Source organism: Hippocampus bargibanti, linkage group LG18 (assembly GCF_051943395.1).
Source record: "Hippocampus bargibanti isolate YZ-2025 linkage group LG18, ASM5194339v1, whole genome shotgun sequence".
Taxonomy (NCBI): Eukaryota; Metazoa; Chordata; class Actinopteri; order Syngnathiformes; family Syngnathidae; genus Hippocampus; species Hippocampus bargibanti.
The window spans coordinates 12,144,296-12,166,030 of NC_142751.1; the positions used below are offsets into that span (position 1 = coordinate 12,144,296).

The 21,735-nt window shown below is 41.8% G+C and overlaps 1 protein-coding gene across 1 annotated transcript; it reads right to left on the minus strand.

Moving 5' to 3' along the window:
- Positions 1-568: 568 nt before the first annotated feature.
- Positions 569-21,569, minus strand: nup155 (nucleoporin 155). The gene is made up of 34 exons (XM_089020844.1): positions 21,423-21,569; positions 21,026-21,194; positions 19,745-19,882; positions 18,944-19,040; positions 18,796-18,866; positions 18,635-18,727; positions 17,320-17,583; positions 17,159-17,232; positions 16,215-16,306; positions 16,022-16,119; positions 14,903-15,070; positions 14,730-14,830; positions 14,438-14,608; positions 13,684-13,794; positions 13,521-13,615; positions 12,486-12,571; positions 12,256-12,397; positions 12,100-12,166; positions 10,859-10,974; positions 10,664-10,767; positions 10,437-10,570; positions 10,166-10,357; positions 8,905-9,043; positions 8,703-8,838; positions 7,558-7,711; positions 7,374-7,478; positions 7,133-7,287; positions 6,913-7,042; positions 6,304-6,417; positions 5,478-5,598; positions 5,277-5,387; positions 3,692-3,828; positions 3,502-3,608; positions 569-2,665 (listed from the first exon to the last, which is right to left on the minus strand). The coding sequence occupies exons 2-34, from the start codon at positions 21,165-21,167 to the stop codon at positions 2,527-2,529; spliced, it is 4,104 nt and encodes a 1,367-aa protein (XP_088876970.1). The 5' UTR covers positions 21,168-21,194; positions 21,423-21,569; the 3' UTR covers positions 569-2,526.
- Between the last annotated feature and the right edge of the window lie 166 nt (positions 21,570-21,735).

Consider the following 21,735-nt stretch of genomic DNA (forward strand, 5'->3'; position numbering starts at 1 on the left):
AGCTACATAGCTAATAGCTAGCGAGATAGCCAGCCAGTTACCGAGATAGCTAATAGATGGCAAATAGCTAGCTAGCCAGTTAGATAGCCCTAACAAGGACAAAAGGTAAATGCTGCCCCCTCATGGAAGGAAAACACATTGTCAGAGGTCTGACCAGCGCTTTATCGCCACCCCCGCAAGATAAACCAAAACCCGAGCAGAGGCAGCCACCCGCGCCAGCGTTCACTCAACCCGGAAGTAACTCAAATAGATAGAAAGCTAGCTAGCTAATAGTTATCGAGATAGCTCGCGATATAGCTAATAGATAGCTCGCTATACAGCTAATAGATAGCTCGCTACATAGCTAATAGATAGCTCGTTATATAGCTTATAGATAGGTAGCTAGCTCATAGATAGCTATCAAGATAGCTCGCTAGATAGCTAATAGCTCGGTAGATAGCTAGCTATCAGTGTGAATTTCAAAATGTCAAAACTATGTGAAAAGGGCCTCATAGAGGCGAGGTATCGGACAACCAGACAGTAGTACTAGTAGTCGACTGCGTCAGAGCTGACCCTAATAATAACTGAATCCAATTTTCAAAATCAAAATGTCTTTATTCCCACCAGGCTAAAATAAACATGATTGCGCAAACACTCCAGTGCAAGGCGGCTAATTGGAAAGAGAAAAAAAAAAAAAAAAAACGGCGCATTTTCTTTCTTTTGCGATGACTGTACGGGAAGAAGCATTAAAATGTTTTTAATTGACATAATTACCCAAACACAAACTTGTCCCTCAGCGGTTGTCGCATTACGAGCAATGGAGACGTCATTTTAAGGCGTAGAGTTGGGCAACGGCGAGGCTTGCGGCAAACTATGGTGAAAAGTGGAAAAATGAAAGAATTTTTAAAAAATAATGCATTTTTTACTGTATATACATTGTCAATTACAATAAAAAAAGACAGTGATATGTCTGTGTGCCTCCTCTTTGCAAACGCATAGGAGTTTTTGTACTGTATTTACACTTTCCACTGTTGTGTTTTGAGACACTAAGTATTCAATAAGTTATAAAAACCCGCATTTTCAGTCTCTTAACAGTCATTTTCTTGAACTATAATGAAAAGCCACACTGGGCGTTTTATTCCAAAATAAGAATCTGCACTACTCAGAAAAAGTGAGAATTTTTAGGGACTTTCCCAGTAAATTTAAAGGACAACCGACGCCTCCGGACAAGTTGTGTCCATAATTTGTAAAATCACTTCAAATGACTTCTAATGAGCGCATTTTACAAAGATTCCACGGCATATAGCTATATTTTACGGTTTAAGACTCGCGCTGAATATTCAGGAAGTATTGTTTTCGAGTTGATGACGATCACCAATGTGACGTCACGGAAGGAACGCCCCTGACCGACAAAGCGACACACAATGCATTTTGGGTACTTTGTTTGGTCTGAAAAGTTTGTGTTGATCACGAAATTAGAAGTAAAACACATAAATAACGTGATGACGAATCGTTGCGTGTTGCACCAAGACTACTATTTGATACTAGTTGACAAAAAATTCCCAGCAGACGAATCAGCCCATTTCCAACGGAGCTTGTGCGCCATCTTGAGCATTTTCTGGGACGCTACATTGGAATCCAGATGCCTCAAAATTACACGGAAGGACTTCTTTAATCGATTGCAAACATTTATGCTTTCCTCTTCAGAACTATTTGAATCATATTCATAACTGGATGAGTAACAAGAAAGCATCTTCTCCGAATCTGAAGCCATTGTCTTAATTCTAGAGCAAGGCAAGACGTGCTGGCGTGAAAAAAATGGTGTCGGTTGTCCTTTAAAGGACAACCGACACCATTTTTTTGTTTCCTAACTGACATCAGAAAAACTTTTGATAGCATCTAAAATACGCAAAACACGCAGGCTGATATTTTTAGTCAAATGCAAAACACCAATAAAAATGAGTTAGTATCCCAAAACTACTTCAAAATGACCCTGGAAATGGCGAGTTTCAGAAGGTCCCGCCCCCTTGTTCGTGACGTCACGGATCAACACGATGTTTTCAGACCAAACAAAGTACCCAAAATGCATTGTGTGTCGCTTTGTTGGTAAGGGGCGTTCCCTCCGTGACGTCACTTCAGGAATCGTCATTAACTCGAAAACAAGACTTCCTGAATATTCAGTGCGAGTCTTAAAACGTAAAATATAGCTATATGCCGTGGAATCTTTGTAAAACACGCTCAGTAGAAGTCATTTGATGTGATTTTACAAATTATGGACACAACTTGTCCGGAGATGTCGGTTGTCCTTTAAGGGTGATCCGAATACGCACCAAAAACCAGGCCAGGTAAAATTCATGTAAGCTTTGCGAAATGTTGGACGCACAAGTCCATCGACTCACTCATTCATTTTTGGTTTATTCTATAATGTCTTCACTTTTTGTGAGTAGTGCGGAACGCTTCCTGATACCTGACTCCAGCGTACAAACGTGACTCGGATGTATCAGCTAAGCGATGAAAGGCAAGAGAGGGGTGTTGTGTCGGCGAACGTCAATGGAGTTTATCGAGTTTGGCCTGCAGTGACTTGAAGTTGCCGATGGTGTATTGGAGGGCGGCGTTGGGGCTGAGGGATTGCAGCTCCACCAGGTAGCCGCAGATGTTGTCCAGACAGACGTTGGTGAAGCGCCGTCTGATGCGGAGGAGAAAGAATTGGTCGGTAATGGGAAACAGAGAAGCCAGATTACAGGGGGAAAAAGTTAATTATCAATAATAATAATAATAATAATACAGTAAAGTCTCGTTATATCGAAATTCTCGGGAGTCGGAAAAAATATCGCTATAACCGGACTATCGATATATCCGATCCTGCGGCATGTAAATTTTCTCCTTGAGTTCATAGAAATAGTATCGTAATAAGCAGTACTATCGATATAACCGATATCGATATAACGAGACTTTACTGTATTATATATATTAATTCTTACAAAAGGCAAATGCTGCCCCCTCGTGGAAGGGGAAAAAAAACATTGCCAGAGGTCTGGCCAGCACTTTATCGTCACCCCGCAAGACAAACCAAAACCCGAGTAGAGGCAGCCACAGGCGCCAGCTTTCACTCAACCCGAAAGTAACTCAAATAGATAGAAAGCTAGCTAGCTAATAGTTAGAGATAGCTAGGTATATAGCTAATAGCTTGCTATATAGCTAAGAGATAGGTAGCTAGCTCATAAATAGCGATCGAGATAGCTAGCTACATAGCTAATAGCCAGCCAGTTCGCTAGATAGCTAATAGATGGCAAATAGCTAGCTAGATAGCCAGTTAGATTGCCCTAACGAATTCGAATTCACGTCATATTTTCAACTCCCGACTAAATTCGGAAATGGCAGTGAATGAGTTAACGACTTACTAGTTCTGTCGCTATCCAATCATTACCAGCGCCGGTTTTGAGCCCCAATTCATTCGCCAGACACCCGACCCTGAAGCTCCCTCCAGAGGCCAGAATCTGAACTGCAAGTGCAGTGACTTACCTGTCATACGTGGGCACCCTGCTGGGGTCGTCCACGAAACCCGACAGAAGCACGTGTATGCACTCCACCAAGTGCAGAGGCTTCTTCAGGCGCTGCCAGTAAGGATCCTACAACGGACAATCTTCATGCATACTTATTCTTAATTTACATACGTAAAAAAAATGAAGTGGATGTGATTTGAGGCGGCTACCCTGGTTTTGAAAAGCTGGTCGTAGACCTCTAGGAGGCGCGGCAGCTGCACCCCGATCTCTTGCATGGTGGACGTGACGAAACCCACGTCCCAGTTCAGGCGGCACACCTCCTGCTCCAGATACTTCACCAGGAATTCTGCGAGCACACAACGCACGTTACATCTGATACTGTCAGAGATGTTCGACCGGACACTGTGAACAAAGTTATTTATTGAGGGTATAGAGAGAATATTCAGGAAGTCTTGTTTTCGAGTTGGTGACGATTCCTGACGTGACGTCACATCAGGAACGCCCCTGACCGAGAAAGCGACACACAATGCATTTTGGGTACTTTGGTTGGTCTGAAAACTCTGTGTTGATGGCGAAATTAGAAGGAAAACACATAAAAAATGTGATAGTGAATCGTTGTGTGTTGCACCAAGACTACTATTTGATACTAGTTGACACAAATTTCCAGCGGACAAATCAGCCCATTTCCAACGGAGCTTGTGCGCCCTCTTGTGCATTTTCTGGGCGCTACATTAGAGTCCAGATGCCTCAAAATGATACGGAAGGACTTCTTTAATCAATTGCAAACATTTATGCTTTCCTCTTCAGAACTATTGGAATCGTATTCATCATTGGATGAGTAACAAGAAAGTATCTTCTCCGAATCTGAACTCTCTGAAGCCATTGTTTTGATTCTGGAGCAAGGTAGTTTGTGAAGGAGTATCCTGGCGTGACGTCACGAACAAGGGGGCGGGACTTTTTGAATCTGCCCAGTTGCAAGCTCATTTTGTGGCAGTTTTGAGACATTTTAAGTCATTTTTATTGGTGTTTTGCATTTGACTAAAAACATCAGTCTGCGTGTTTTGGCTATTTTAGATGCTGTTAAACATTTTTCTGATGTCAGTTAGGAAACAAAAAAATGGTGTTGGTTGTCCTTTAAGTGATTTGAATACCACGTCCCTGGACATAACAAGCACCAACAACCATAAAACAACAGAACCTAGACATTTTAATGTGTTGTCCTTTCCATGAACTGGTAGATTTGTACCCTGACGAATGACCTCTTCCTGTGAAGGAGTTTACCAAGTTGTAAATTAGTCCAAGGCCAGAACTCCTTCCTACATGAAGATGACGGTTTAACAGGATGTGTCTGTTCACCTCAGATTGACCCCAGATTTTCTGTGCTTCCGTTGTGGGCCTTCTAAGCATGAAACTTTTAAATGATAACTTCTATTCTGGATCAGATAGATAGACGGGGAACGCACTTTGCGCATGTTAAAAATCAAACCACCAGGCAATTTTGGAGCACGCTTTTCACACACGTGACGCCCTCGCACGTTACATCCACACTATTGACACACACCCACACTTGTGACACAACGCTATTTATACAACCCACATTAAAGGGCGCCATTTCAACTTCCAAAGGGAGGACATGTTGGAACGTGCTGCTTGTAATGACATAAACACTTTGGCGACTCAGAAGGGACAATTATGCCGCTATCAATTAAATCGTCAACATCACAACTAGAATAAAACAAGAAACGTACTTATCGTCGACCCGCAAGTGCACGAAAATGAGAAATGACGACTAACCTAGTGGAAAGTAGCGCGGTGTCCCCGCGTATATCCTGCCAAGCGACACCATTTTCAAACTGAGGGATCGCATCCTGTCCATAGGACTCATGGCCACTGTGTCGGCCAGTTCTGCGAAACAAAATTGGCGGCAGTTCATCAGCAAAACACCATGAAAGCAAAATATGACTTTGTTTAGTGTGTTTCAGAACAATGAATGACCTTTTTCGATGATTTCCTGCCAAAGCGAATGCACCAGTATGGGATCAGAGTGTCCCGCGCAGTGAATGATGGCCAACTTGCACTCGGACAGTTTGAAGAGGTCTGCGTATTCCCCGTATAGCTGCAAGCAGGAGTGGCATCACACATAATAATTACCACTGCCTCAAGTGATATTTTTAGGTGGTACATTTTACATGAGAAAAATAACGAGGGCATGCCAGCAAACACAAATGGCACAAAAACGAATTAATTCAGTGATGATTATAAGTTATTCTGCTGTATGAATGGAGAAAGGTGCGTCGAGAAGTTGCCATGTTGTTCAATGCAACTAAGAAAATCAGATTCATGATAAATGACCCCAAAAAAGTTAAATACAACTGAACTGTGTTCATTTTCATTGATATAGTGGAAGCTTGTCACCTATAGAGGTTGTAGATGGAAATACATTCATTTGAAAAAAAATGAATTAACGCCATTCCCGAATTTGCTCGGGTTTGGGTTTTTCTGACCTGATCAGGCTGCGGTCAGAACTCTGCCAATGGTTTTCCTTTCCCACATGGGGTCAGCAATTGCATTTTGTACAGCCGCCCCCATTTCACGCTCAGATAACTCCAAACCCATATAACTTAGGAATTAACTCTTTTTTTCTGATGAAATAAGAGCTTCTAAGGTTTCTTACATTGCATTGAATGTTTATGTCGTCCTAAAACTCAATATTCTGTCGCCCCCCGCAATTCGAGTGACAATGACAAAAACCCTGGCACTGAAGTGGACAAATATTTGCACATCGTCTGGCTGTGAATGAATTAAGAAGGTTGCGCGTCACCTTGGTGATGTCCATGAGATCCGAATCCAACTGAGAGATGGCATTTTTCACCGAAGGATGATGAGAATACTGTCGGATGAGCGTCTCCTGAATTTGGACTTGGATGCGCACCAGCTATGACAAGAAAGCAGAGCAGCGTTAGGTGCGTGGGCAGGCTTTTACCCCTTTATTCATTTATGTATCCATTTGTTAATGTGTTTATTCATTTATTTATGTGTGTATGTATCGATCTGTTTTTGTGTATGTATGTATGTATGTATGTATGTATGTATGTATGTATGTATGTATGTATGCATGCATGTACGCATGCATGTATGTATGTACGCATGCATGCATGTATGTATGTATGTATGTATGTATGTATGTATGTATGTATGTATGTATGTATGTATGTATGTATGTATGTATGTATGTATGTATCCATTTATTTATCAATTTATTCATTCATTCATTCATTCATTCATTCATTCATTTATATGTATGTAAATAAACTTCATTTAACTCCAGTATACAAACATAGCTATTTCTATCTTTTTGGGGAAAGATGTAAAAGCAACAGAACTGACATCACAATTTATAACTTTATATTCAAGACGCTCAACACTGTACCTCCATCTTCTCCTCCAGTTCGTGGAGGAATTCGCCATCTGCCGCCTGAGCGGAGATGCAAGAGGAGCTCTTCGCAGATAAGATGGCCCGGGCTAAGTACTCTAAACGTTGCTTGAGGGAGATCTCCGTGCTGTATTGTGGGCAGGGATGAGAGAGGCATTTATCTTGGTACACTGATGACATTCTCCTATTCCTCGTCGCCGAGGAGAGATTCACGGACCTGTGCATGTCGGCCAGGCGGGCTAGAACGTGTGCGGCCTTGCCAAAGTTGCGGTTTTTCTCGTAGTAGCGCCACAGCAGGTCCATGTTGTGCACTTTGCTCTGATCTTGTTTGATCATATGCATGAGGTGCTCTTCTAGGTAGGGTGAACTCACCTGGATGTCGGTAAAAAGATAGTCAGATATCATCTAATATTGAAAGTATTGCCTGTGTACTCTAGCCCGAATAAACCACAAGGTACCTCGAGCAGCTTGTCCGCCAGATCTGCTTGGATGAGCCAGTTATACAGAGCGATGTGAAACAACTCATCTTGGGATCTCTGAGCCAAACCGAAGATCTGCTCCAACTGCAGAGGGAAAGAGGTTCTCATTCACAAAAAAAAATGGCAGAAAATGGATAGAATCAAACACGCATTTGTCACTCACATGGGCCGTCGCTTCCTCGTTACTCAGCATGTTCGGATCCGAGGTGAGCACGGGTGGACCCGGTTGCTTTGGGACGCTTGGGGATTGAGGGGCTGCTTTGCTTTGGTTGACTAGCTCCTGCATGGTGTCCGTGATACATTTGTAACATGATAGCCTGCAGGTATGGGATGGGAAAATACATTATTTATAGAGAGAAGAAAAATAGGACGACCATATGTTCAGGTGTATAAGGCGCACTGTTGTTGAAGGCACACTCACAATTAATGGTGTATTTGAATGACTCTCTGTGTTTTTGTGTTGTCATATTATTTGTTATTTTGTATTTTTTTTTTAATTTACTTTATGTTACTTCCGGATTGAGTGAACGTTGGCGCGTGTGGCTGCCGCTGCTCACCCGCAAAAAAAAAATATCCTGTGACTGTAAAGTGTCCTTGAGTTTTGAAAGCTGCTTATAAATGAAATGTATTATTATTATTATTATTATTTTCAAACCATTTCCACATATAAGGCTCACGGGATGATAAAGCACACCTTCAATGATTGACAAAAGTTTTCCAAATACAGACGCTCCCCTACTTACAAACATTTGAGTTACGAACAACGGTACATTGTTGTCGTAACATATGTTGTATTCTCTCCAGTTGTACATGTACATATCTTGATCGAGTATGTATTTTATTAAATGTTTTATTTTTTTTCTGTACAAACCAATACAGGATACTTATACAAGCCTTAAACACACATATCAACTTTAAACCAAATTATATAAGCCATAAACATACATCCCATACAAAATATAGCACTGAATCAACTTATGAACAAATTCACCTTATGAACCTTATCTCGTTCGTAAGTTGGGGAGTGTCTGTATAATATATAAATAGACAAAAGTTTTCCATATTTAAGGCACACCGCATTGTAAGGCACGACAGTGCGGTTACGCACTACTTTTCTGGGAAAATGGAGTCAGTGGCTGTTGAGACTCATTGCGAGACCTGTTGTGGCTCAATATGAACTCACATTTAAGGCGCACCTGCGTATAAGGCGTAGGGTTATCTTTTAAAGAAAATAAAGGCTATTGGGTGCACCTAATACACTGGAAAATATGGTAAAGAAAATTAAATAATTTAAAGACCAATTTTTACCTTTCCTGGAAGGCCAGCTGTCCCGTATGGTCCTCCTCGGGCTCCCCATTTTTGTAAAAATGAGGCCCCAGCCTCTGGGGGTCCTTCTTATCAGCCGCCGCAAGGCACAGCTCGAGGACACCCTCGTAAAAACGCACTAGGGGACAGAGTGCCAATTAAATACAGTGTACGTTGATAACAGCGGCGTGGTTTACGAAGCTACCTTGTCTGTATTGGGAGCAAACCAGCGGCAGGTCGGTGTGCTGGCTGATCTGCTGGTAGAGACGCAGTGACTCTCTCAGGGTTCGCTCCTTATCGAGCTTGTTCTGGATCTGCTTGGAGCTCTGTAGCAACTCGTTAGCCTTCGTGGAAGAACATAAAGATCTTAAATTCCAGAATCGATGAGAAAGTTTCTTCAGCCGTCATCTGTACTTTTTTGAAGGTATCGGACGTTTCGCCTCCTATCCAAGAGGCTTCGTCAGCGAACTAAACGAAGCTTCTTGGATAGGAGGCGAAACGTCCGACACCTTCAAAAAAGTACAGATGACGGCTGAAGAAACCTTCTCATCGATGGACCACTCCTGTACGACTGAGAGCTTACACAGACGTAAATTCCAGAATGTGGATGGTTCGACTATTTGATGATTTAAAAGGCTGGATTTGGCCTTGTAAAATATGGAAATAGACCAAAAAAATCACAGCATCAATGTTACACTAGAGGAGTTAAGAAGAAAATGGGGTGTTACCCCAGAGGAAGTCGCCATTACATCACACCCAACAACTAACTCAAACCATATAAAACAAGTCCCAGTTTCATTATTTAAGTTTCATGCTGTTATATGCTTAGTTGGCCCCACAATGAAAGCACAGAAAATCTGGGGTCATTCTGAGATGAACAGACACAGCCTGTTAAACTGTCATCTTCATGTAGGAGATCAGGCCTTGAACTAATTTACAATTTGGTAAACTCCTTCAAATGAAGAGCCCATTAGCCAGGTTAGAAATCTATTGGTTCATGGAAAGGAGAACCAATTAAAATATCTTTGTTCTGTTGTTTTATGGATGTTGGTGCTTGGGACGTCCAGGGGCGTGGTATTCAAATGAAGAAGACTGTGTTTTACGAATGTATCACTTAAATGTGCATATACTCTCAATAAATAGCATGGAAGACGGCTACAGAAGTTGGACGTCGGTCATGAATATCTGCGTCCCCCTGCCCGCAGTAAAAGACAATCTTTCTTTGTTCGAGCCTTTGTTCACAGTGTCCCAACAAACATCTTTGACATTTACAAGCAACAATTTGGAATTGCGGTTGAGACTGTAGCAAGCATCATGCCAATTGACATGCTTGATTTGCTTTCGAGGGCCGAATAAAATGATAAGGCGGGCCAGATTTGGCCCGCGGGCCTTGACTTTGACACCTGTGATATACAAAAAAAAAAAAAAACAAAGCAAATTTACAATCCACGGTCTCTGCCGTGTACCTTAGAGCAAACACTGTCATCTGTGCTGTAGAGCAGCGGGCACACATCCCGCAGATGATTGCTGATGGCGTCCACGGAGGCATTATCTTTGATGTAGACGTTGATGAGCGCTGTGACCAGAGCTCCCAAAAGCTCTTTACCCCGGATCACCACATCCTTGAAACTTGCTCCTTTCATCTGCTCCTGAAAATCCTGAAAAAAAAGTGGCCGTGTGAGAAATTAAGACAGCAACAGAGGATAAAACAAGGTGGGCTGTTTTTGTAAAGGCTACCTTGGGCAGTTCTGACATGATGAGGCTGAACTGATGATCGCAAAGAAGCTTCCAGAGAGCCAGCGTCTGATAGGAACGATGTACGAGCGCTTGGATACTCTGCAGGGACACTTTCTCGTACAGCTGAGCCTTGGCTGAAAACAAGAATTATAAATTGTCATAAGATTTTTTTAAATATATTTTGCAGTGATAGAGCTAAATGACAGCATAACATTCCTAAAACTCACTGTGATACTTCCTTTGAATCTCTTGCTGGACCTGCTGAGAGCTGGCGCCATCCGGACGCATAAATCCCAGCAGTCTTTGCTGAAGGTTGCCGGGGGAACTGAAGCTATAAAGGAATCCCAATTAGAAGACATGTTTTTTTTTTGGTAGTTTCTCTTTATGGTTCATGTCAGTAATTGTTGACTATCATGTCTTACCCTGCGCCGCTAAGAGAGGATGGACTGAACTGGGAGTTTTTATCCAAAAACTCCTTCAACTTATGAAGTTCCAGAAGGACCGACTCCAGGTCAAAAGAGGGAACGCTGCTTTCCAACTGTTGTTATTGGGGAAGATTTTTTTTAAAAGCGTTGATTAGAAATGTTTTAAGGGAACATACTGTTACAAAAACAGATTTATTATTGGTGAAAAGGTGCGTACAAAGTGAAACTAAGGTCGAGAGTTAGTGATTATTCTTAGAATTGCTCCTCAGTCTTATTTTCTTTTACTTTGGGTTTATCGCTTCAGGAGTCACCGCAGAGAATCAGTGTCCTCCATCTTCAGAGGTTTGATTCGCATGCTTGTTTTGGCCACGATTTTACGTGGGATGCCCTTCCTGACACAACCCTCTGTCATTATCAGAGTGATGGGAGAAAATATTTATCTTGCGTTATATACAATAAAATGTACATGTGAGGGGCATATACAGTAAAGTCTCGTTATATCGATATCGGATATATCGATAGTCCCGGTTATATCGATACTATTTCTATGCACGCACGGAGAAAATTACATGCATATATATCGATAGTCCCGGTTATATCGATATTTTTTCGGACTCCCTTGAATATCGATATAACGAGACTTTACTGTATTATTTTTCCAGTCTGCAATATGTATTGTATAACCACAAGTAAACACTAAAAATGCTGTAATTCGTCATTCATTGCATGTGATGATGGAATATTAGACCGCCTCTTGGGATGTGTGATTAATTTTAAGAAACAATAAAATAAATATGACAGTTTCTGCCACCAGGCAGTCAGGAGACTCAACTCCCTCCCAGACCTGCCCCCCCTGCCCCGTCCCACTGCTACAATCACTGAACTCTGAATACATGCTACACGCTGTACTATCATCCTGAACTCTATTTTTTTCTGCAAGACCTACCTTCAACCTTTTTTTGTTTGTTTTTGCATTACTACACTATGTCACTTTACATATGACACTACCTCACTTTACATACATCACTACCTCACTTTGTATACGACACTACCTCACTTTACATTCAGAAATAACATGTATTGTCTGTTGTCAATTGTCTGTCTTTTTTTAGCCACATTAATTTCATCTGTGCTGTATGTCATGCATATTAGCATATTTGACAATAAAGCTCACTTTGACTTTGATATAAAATCACCTTTAAAAGTGACCCGAAGGCAGTTTAGAAAATGATACGTACAATACCGACGCTTTGGCTTCCTTTGCTGATGGTTTTCTCCACCGCTAGGCTCCCATCCCAAATGTTTCTGGGAAAGTGGCAGGGGAGGAAAATAAATGAATGAAAGATGAGTCCTCCATTTTTTTGCCACGAGGACCCCAGTCATTGAACACTAACCCAAGGACGCGAGCAAAGTAGACACAGATGCCGTTGTGCTTCCCGGAGTATATCACCTCTGGGCCAACCGACATTGGGGTAATGGGGGCGACCCCCGAGTGAAGTGGAGCAAAGGGCGTGGCCAGGGGAGGGGGTAACATGCCTAGGTAGATAGATGGGGCACATCGTACAGCACTTGAATATATGATATGACTGCAGTTGGTTGCCTGTGCACGTCAGTAAACGTTTACCAGGTGCTGGAGAGCTCATCATGGGTCCGACATTACTGGGTGGTGACAGGGCGGCGGGAAACCTCATCTGTGCTTCTCCCCCATATCTGATGATATAAACAGGTAACATCCGAGTTACAACCACCCATACTTACAACCACGACTGCTTTGTTTTTTATACTTCTACGCGCACTACAACGCGCAAGCAGTCGTTAACGCGGACTACAATTTTGGCCAGCCAGTACGTCACACACTCGCACAGCAATCTACTGCGTGATTACACTCAATACAGTAGTTATACAGTGAAGATACAGTCTCTGCAACACTACTGTAGTAGTGTACACTGCTTTTTTTCCTTCGCCGTCCGCCTGAATCAGAGCGTGTGTCGGGCAACCTTTTCTGACCATTAGCAGGGAGAGCGATTTTTCAACAGCGCGCATGTGTGGGAAGCCATGCGTATTTGGGTCAGCAGAATGCATGTTCGCCGCCACGTAATCATGGCTCCAAAGAGAAAATCGACCCCATTCGAGGGAGTGGATAACATTTATAAATGAACTGTACAATAAACAGTTTTGTATACATTACAGGTACAGTTATACAGTAATCAAAATCGATAATACGAAATATAAAATGATAAAAACGACACTAAAGGGTAAGTATAACATTTATAAAGGAACTGTACAGTAAACAGTTATTTATACATTACAGGTAGTTATACAGTAATCAAAATCGATAACACAAAATATAAAATGATAAAAATGACACTAAAAGTTATAAAATTGAAAAATAAACTGTAAACAGTTTGGTATATAATAGTATTCAATAGAAAATGTTGCTTAAAAACAACAGATTGACATTATATACTATCCTGTCGTGTAAAAGTCATGTCTGCCATTTTCAATGGATTTCAACTTACGACCGTTTGACTTACAACCGTTTTGTCGGAACGGAATCCGGTCATAACTCAGATGTTACCTGTATATACATTTAAAGGTGCTAAGCGAGGCCTGTGTGGTGCGGGCCAGAACGGAAATGCGTCTTTTAGCGTTATCAGACCTGAAGAAGGCTCTGGTGGCCCATTGCGAGACCTCCCGGTCACAAGCGACGTTGGAACAAGCCAGAATCAAAGCTGTGGCGCAGGCCTGCTCCTCCTGAACAAACCAGAGGTAAACATTAGTAATCATAATTTGATAGTGTAATAGCCAAAGAATGAATTTACCCGGTGAAGCTTGAAGAAGCGCTCTATCTCCTCGCTTTCTCCTCCCGCGCAGCTGACCAGTAAGTGACGGAGCTGATCGACGGGACGGAGCTTTTGGAAAATGTGACTTCCCTACAGAAGAGTTAAAATCTTTCCGTTAGCATTCCCAAATGGGGAATAGACAGAATTGATGTTATCATGTTGAAAAGTTTAATCCTGTTGGATGCTTCGTTGGCTGAATACGTGTGACTACAAGGCCAGTATACACATTGAAGCAGAGAATCTAGGATCAATTTGAGGTGAACAAACACAGCCTGTTAAACTGTCATCCGTGAGTCAGAGATCTATCTAAACCAGGGCGAAAGGGAGTATTTGGTATACTCCGGCACAATAAGATATCATTAGCCAGGTTACAAATGATAATGATAAGCCACTCATTAAAATGGCTACGTTCTGTTGGTTTCTGGATGTTGGTGCTTGTACCTCGGGACAAAATGGAAGGGTGTCCATGGGACATCCAGGGGTGTGGTATTCAAATCAAGAAGGGAATGTTTTACTAAATTATCACTTGAATTTGCATGTGCTCTCAATAAAATGCTTGGCAGAGGTTGCTGAGTTCAGGTGTTGGTTGACAAGCACACACGAACGAAGTGGCTTCATGAAAACTACGCCCCCTGCCGGCAGTAAAAGACAATCTTCCCGTGTTCGATCCTTTCTTCAAAGTATCCGAGTGAACATCTTTCGACAGTGTCTCATTCGGAAAGAGGCGTTCAACCTTTGCTGAAAGAAGGACAAATTTCTGTGGCGGGGTGTTGTGCTGCAGGACCACCACGGGGGAGTCGGTGAGCGGGATCAGGTCTTTGTTCACGGGAGTGCAAATCCTGGCTGGTCTTTCCTCGTCGATGACGCTTATAGCCCATGTGTGTCCGTCAATATTCGACATCATCTGCATGGAAAAGGATCTGCGTGGTTATTATGAAAAAAAATATCTGACGTACAGAGGGAGAACCTTTCATTGCTATGTTAGACTATCAGGTTTGAGTGTAAAAAGGCTTCCCTGGTCCTACCTGAGTCTCCATCAACGGCTTCTTGAAAGGAAAAGAGTCATGGTTGATGCACCACAGGACGTCGTTGTCCTCTGTCTCAGAAGCCGCCATCAGCAAAATACCTGCGGGAGAACATCCGATCGTAATCACAAACTCTCGATGAAGAAATGCCCATCATATGGGTCGGGCTTTACCTTGACTGTGCAACGCCTTGTGGACCTTGGCGGGTTTCTGTAGCATGGATGATGCGGAGAAGCCCGGTGGTAGGCGGACGTGAACCAGCGAGAGCAGGCTGGGTCGTATTGGAGTGTGCCGTTGTTGCGGTGGTACGAACGGTGTGGTGCTGAAGTAGAGACGCACACCTGAAGAGAAAACACCAGACGTTTAAACACTTTCCTTGTGTGATACAGTGATACCTTGACTTACAAACGTAATTGGTTCCCAGAAAGAGTGTGTTAGGCGAAAAGTGTGTAACCCAAAAATTCATTTCCCATAGGAAACCATTAAAATGAAAATAATCCCAGGTCCCCATCAAACATAATTTTCTACTTTCTAAGCCTTAAAACTACACAAAATATACCGTGTACAGATGGCTTGTGCGGGTTATTTGTGGAGCCTGATTGATAGGAATTTTAACCTTGCAATCGACACTCTGCCTTTGAACTATCAAAGTTGAAACGAGTCCAAATTTCAGTTTGATACCCATTTTGTCACTTTCTGTTTAGCTGGGTTGATAGCTTTTTGTATCAAGTGTACAGATGGCTTGTGCGGGTTATTTGTGAAAACTGATTGATGGGAATTTTAACCTTGCAGTCTACACTCTGCCTTTGAAGTGTCAAAGTTGAAACTCTCTCACTGTCATCTGCCCGTCTCTTTAATGTTTAAACCAACTCCCGTCACTGCTGCGTTCTTGACCAATCACGTAGCTTTAACCAAAGACTGGGGGCGGGGAATAGAGGACAAAAAAAAATGTTGGCTCCCATTTTTTTTTTTTGGAGAAAGGCTTCACTCTCTCTGTCTGTAAACACCCCCTCACTGCTGTGTTCTTGACCAATCACGTGGCTTTAACAGAGGAATGGGGGCAGGGAATAGATGACCAAAACAAACCGGCTGCCATTTTCTTGTTCAGAGAACAGGCTCGTTCGCGAACGACACATCACTCATTGTGGCAGCTCTGTGTGTATCCCGAAAAATAGTTCGTATGCCAAGGTAACATTTTCAACAATGTAACGTTCGTAAACCGAAAAGTTCGTAAGCTAAGGTGTTCGTAAACCGAGGTATCTCTGTATGTTGTTTTGCCTCCCTCGCTTTACCTGCATGGGTCACCGCGAGCAAGTGGCAGTCCGACGACTCCGATCTACTTATCACGGAGATCTGGACGATGGGCTTGAAAACAGATCGATCGATCGTCCTGTAGAAGAACGGTTTACAAAACAACGTCAATTCTCGTGAGCAGACAGGAAAAGAGTAAAAAAAAAAATGAACTCTGATTTATCGTGGCGAGACCTGGCGATGTTTCCGGCGGCTGTGACGATGCTGTTTTGAGACATGGTGGCCACGCGACTCATACATTGTCCGTCAGCACCAAGGTCGTACACCTGCCCGATGGAAAAGAGCAATTTAATTCAGGACGCTTACAAAAACAAATAACATATACACAACAGCTGGTTCTCTGGCATTCAATTCAGTCTTCCTGAGACAGACCCAACAGAGGAAGTACTTCCTGAGGCTACTAAAGAAGCCGAGACTTCAACGGACAGTTAGGACGGCGGAAAAAAAAAAATTGGCACCGCCCTACCTACTCTCGAGGACTTGCACACTGCAAGAATACAAACAGGGGCGCGGAAAATCTTACTGGCCCCTCCGCACCCTGCCCACCACCTTTTCCAGCGACTCCTCTCAGGCAGGCGCAACCAATCCATGCGCACTAAATCCGGCGGATGTTTAAACAGCTTCTTCTGTTGTCGCCATTAACTCTCTAAACAGTAACGGGGTTGCGAGTCATTTAGACTCAGTCTCGATTCAACATTTTGAATGGATTTCAACCTACGACCATTTTGACTTACGACCGTTTGCTCGGAACGGAACTCGGTCGTAAGTCGGATGTTACCTATAGTCAGTAAATAACAGTACACACCGCATATACATAGTAGAATTACACCAATAATAATAATAAATTTAATTTCTAAGCGCCTTTCAAAACTCTCAATGACACTTTACAATCACAGGATTTTTTTGTGCGGGTGAGCAGCGGCAGCCACTCTACCCAGAAGTAACATAGCAGCAAAGTTATGAAAGGAAGTGCTGTATGTCATACATATTAGCATATTTGACAATAAAGCTGACTTTGACTTCGAAAAGAAATAAATGCTGCTATAGACGCAATACTGCAAACAAACATGTCTAACACTCACATTTAAAGTAAAAAACACAAATAGCAAAACCAATACCTGCAGAACTCCTTTCTCAGAGCGTGTAAAGAGTGTGTTACGGGAATTATCCACAGCAATCTGCACAATTGGGTCTGGAACGTAGGAAAAAAAAAAAAAAAAAGGTTTCATGAATACTCATCTAACTTATTTCCTCGGAATAGGAATCACTTATTCTTTACCATCCTCGGAGAAAGAGAACTGAAGCACGGAGGGCACGAGGAAAGAAAGGGAGCTCTTCGAGTGGTTGATCTTACGGCAGCGCTGACTTAGCCAGCCCGCCTCCGCCTGGTAGGCGATTTCATACAGGCAGCCGTCCTTGCCCGCCATGAAAATGCGACCCAGGTCGGTGGAGGTGATCGAGAGGATGTAGGTGTTATCGGTGGGGATGGAGAAGAGAGGATCCAGCAGGAGCTGCAAGCCGCCCGACATGCTGTCGTTCAACCCTGAGAACAGTGGAGCCTGGTTGGAACAAGACTTTTGAAAACCCTTCAAAAAATATTGTATACGGTGATACCTTCGCTTACGAACTTAATTGGTTCCCAGACAGTGTGTAAGGCGAAAAGTGTGTATCCCAAAAATTAATTTCCCATAGGAAACCATTAAAATGAGAATAATCCGTTTCCAGGTCCCCATAAAACATGATTTTCTACTTTTCTAAGACTTAAAACTACACAAAATATACCTTATTTTATGTATAATAAATGTGCTATGGTATTATAATTAAAGAAATAAACTGTACTATATAATAAAGTTGTTTTATTTACCTTTGTGATGGTCGTTGATGGCTTGATGGAATGGAGTGGCGGGTTTCCTCAGCATGAAACACTTGATGAGGAACGTAACCTTCTTCTTTCACCATCTTGAGGAATGATCCCTTGTAGGTGCTTTCTCTGTTATAATTGTATCTAGTTCCTCATCAATTGTGTTGTTTAGCTGGGTTGATAGCTTTTTGCAACAAGTGTACAGATGGCTTGTGCGGGTTATTTGTGAAAACTGATTGATGGGAATTTTAACCTTGCAGTCTACACTCTGCCTTTGAAGTGTCAAAGTTGAAACTCTCTCACTGTCATCTGCCTGTCTCTTTCATGTTTAAAGCACCTCCCTCACTGCTGCGTTCTTGACCAATCACGTGGCTTTAACCGAAGACTGGGGGTGGGGAATAGAGGACAAAAAAAGTCGGAAGCCATTTTCTTTTTGGAGAACGGGCTCGTTCGCGAACTACAATCACTCATTGAGGCAGCTCTGTATGTATCCCGAAAAAAGTTTGTATGCCAAGGTAAAATTTTCATAAATGTAACATTCGTAAACCGAAAAGTTAATAAGCCAAGGGGTTCGTAAACCGAGGTATCACTGTATTTTCAAGTTGAAGTGACTCAAAATATCCCCAAAAATACACCTGTGATTCTGATAACCACGGACAGGAGACTTGAAATAAATAAAAGCTTTGCTCCTGATAAAAAAAAAAAAAACATACGCAGTCCAGTCCAAACTCACCAGTATTCCCCTTTGGGAAGCTCAGTCCCAGGATGACAACATCCACTGATGTAGCCAATACCAGCAGGTAATGTATGTGAGGCTGCAAAATCCCTGGGAAAATAAACACAAATATTAGTCACGGCAATGAAAAAAGGGATACATTTATCATTCACACAAACCTTGTTTTGGTTTCACCAACCCGACAGCCAAAATGGTTTCGATGAGGCCATCGAAATAGGCGACGTCTCCCCTGCGAAGCATATTAGAACAAATAATCACAAAGCGACTGTACCTCTCAGTCGCTTGATTTAAAGCGATTTTGCTAACCCGTCTTCATAATTCCACAAGAAGATGTCGTTGTCGATCGTGAGCCATGCTCGAGAAATCTCGGGAAAAACACCCATCATGCAGTTGAACTGCATATCTGCAATTTATGTTTAGGGGAAAAACTGATGTCTCCATTAAAATATTTACCAGAAAAAAAATCTGCAACTTTTTATTTGCTATTCCAAGTACAGTGGGACCTTGGCTTACGAACTTAATTGGTTCCCAGACAAAGTGTGTAAGGCGAAAAGTGTGTATTCCAAAAATTAATTTCCCATAGGAAACCATTAAAATGAAAATAATCCGTTCCCAGGTCCCCATAAAACATAATTTTCTACTTTGTAAGCCTTAAAACTACACAAAATATACCTTATTTTGTGCATAATAAATGTGATATAGTATTATGATTAAAGAAATAAACTGTACTGTACAATAGAGTCATTTTATTTACCTTTGTGATGGTCGTTAATGGCTTGATGTAATGGAGTGTCGGGTTTCCTCAGCATTAAACACTTGATGAGGAACATAGGCTTCTTTCACCATCTTCACTGTTTTCTATCCATTTTCTCACCATTTTACTTGTTTTTTTTTTCACTTTTGTTTTTTTTGTTTCAAGCTCTGTTCGCGAACGACACATCACTCATTGTGGCAGCTCTGTGTGTATCCCGAAAAATAGTTCGTATGCCAAGGTAAAATTTGTCATAAATAAACCGTTCGTAAACCGAAAAGTTCTTAAGCCAAGGGGTTCGTAAACCAAGTTTTTTTTTTTGCATATTAACTTGTCATTTATCGATCAAAGGATACGACTGAATTGCTCTACCAGCTCTGGAGGCAGGGGGACTCTGCGTACTGCGCTAAGCTCTGGAAGGTTGGGCACGCTGAGTAAACCAGGGCCTTGGAGGGGATAGTCCATGTCGGATACTCCAGAGAGGGACGGTATATCTAATAGCACAGACATCATGTTAACATTTGGGAGAAAACGAAGCAACAATATTCATTGTATTAAAACGCATTCATCCATACACATTTAATGGGTATCATGTAGATTGTATGTGTTTGACCTGCCACCATTCTTGAACTTCACTTGTAAATTAAGTTGTGCATTCATATCGTAGGTACGCTACAGTGACCTATATTCCACCGGGATTGTTTCTGTCCAGTGAACCGAGCGCACTCTGTACTCGCAATCGTATATCATTGCATTTTTGTGAAGTACGTAATCGTTTTGCGTGGGATTTTCCAAGCTATGCAGCTTAAGATGATGTATTACACGTTTCCCTCCATGCTGGTTCTTGAAATTTCCGAATACGACAACGAGAAACGGGGGGAAAAAAATTGATTGAAGTTTACGCTCTTTTTGCGAACACGACAGTTTATAAAGGTGAGTAAGTTGTATTTTTATAACTCATAGAAGCGGTAGAATATATGTTTTTGTTCATAACTGCCAAGTTTCAAGCAAAAAGAAGCATGAGCATATATATTTCTAGAGCTCGCAATTTTCTTTCCTAGTATTCAGTGACAGCCATTTTTGATTTCTGACGAACATCTGGCTGCATTCGACCGTTGATATTTGCTAATTTATATTTCAAATATTTTCTTGTGTTTTCTATTCTTGTTTAGAATTTCAAAACCTTTCCAATGGTCGGTAAGATCTGCTAAAATTAAAAAGTTATGATAGTTTAAACTGTAATAAAGAACTCGGTCACAGATGTTCATTTTTTAACTGTGTAATTACAGGCAGAAAATCCCCTCATATTTCGAAAATTAAAAATTCCATTATTCCCTTATTATTTGTCATAGAACAATAATCTATACATCATTTGAAAGCTATTTAAACGCACGTTAATATGGTATTAGAAAATGTGTGATGAATTATTATTGAAAAATGTTGTCACATACACCTACATATTGGTGCTAGTAGTGTATACATATTAGCACCTCGGCCAATTAAAAACGTGGCTTACAAAATAGTTATGAACAAGCGATATATCTACTTTTTACTCCTTGGATTGGATTTTCCTTTATTAGTCTCGCAGTGGAGAAATTAACATTTGTGTTTCTGGCTTGCACTTGGCCGTGACTTACTATGTGAGGGCACACTGAGGAGCTCCGACAGGTCCGGGAAGCAGCGGTCATCCTGCAGGTGTTGGTCGACAAGCCGGGCCGAGCTGTCGAGTGCATCGGCAAGAGCAGCGGATGGGCTGCCGGGTCCCGCGGTGGACGGCATGACTTCACTGACCACCGACCGACGAAACTATCAGGATAAAAGTGTTCAAACTAGGATATGGAACAATACACACTGCGTTGATACACGTCACTTTGTGTTTAGATTTAAGTCTACGTGAGTGACGTAAAACTAGAGCAAGTTGATGAGTCGTTCACTGATTTCTAGGATTTTTAGAATCAGTAGTAGCTTGGAGGCTAAAAGCTAGCATTGCTTAAGCGTAAATGTACGCCATAATAATTGAGCTCGTCGTCTTACCCGGAAAGGGAAGATTTCCCCAATTTGGTGAATTATTCCCCAAACGCCAGTTAGTTTTTTAAACAACGTGAAGAAAGACAGAGAAGTGATTTAAAAAAACGCAACAAACACTAAACTGCCCGCCAACCTCATGCGCGACTGTCGAGGTCAAAGGTTTACTTCCGGTTAAAAAAAAAATCCGGTGTGGAAAATTAATGTTTTTGTTATTGTTTGCTTTTTTAATGTTTTACAAATGATTTTAACTGTTATGTAGTCGTTCGAACTGTTTTATTAAAAATATACTTATGCTGTTTAATACAATAAATCCTACGGC

Bases quoted from the DNA above. Each gene is read 5' to 3' on its own strand.
- nup155 (XM_089020844.1), bottom strand. From the start codon at position 21,167: ATGCCGTCCACCGCGGGACCCGGCAGCCCATCCGCTGCTCTTGCCGAT. The intron at 16,120-16,214 runs GTCTCGCCACGA...GTTCTTCTACAG, and splicing joins GCCGCCGGAAACATCGCCAG to GACGATCGATCGATCTGTTT. The intron at 9,044-10,165 runs GTACACGGCAGA...TCTTCCACGAAG, and splicing joins ATGACAGTGTTTGCTCTAAG to GCTAACGAGTTGCTACAGAG.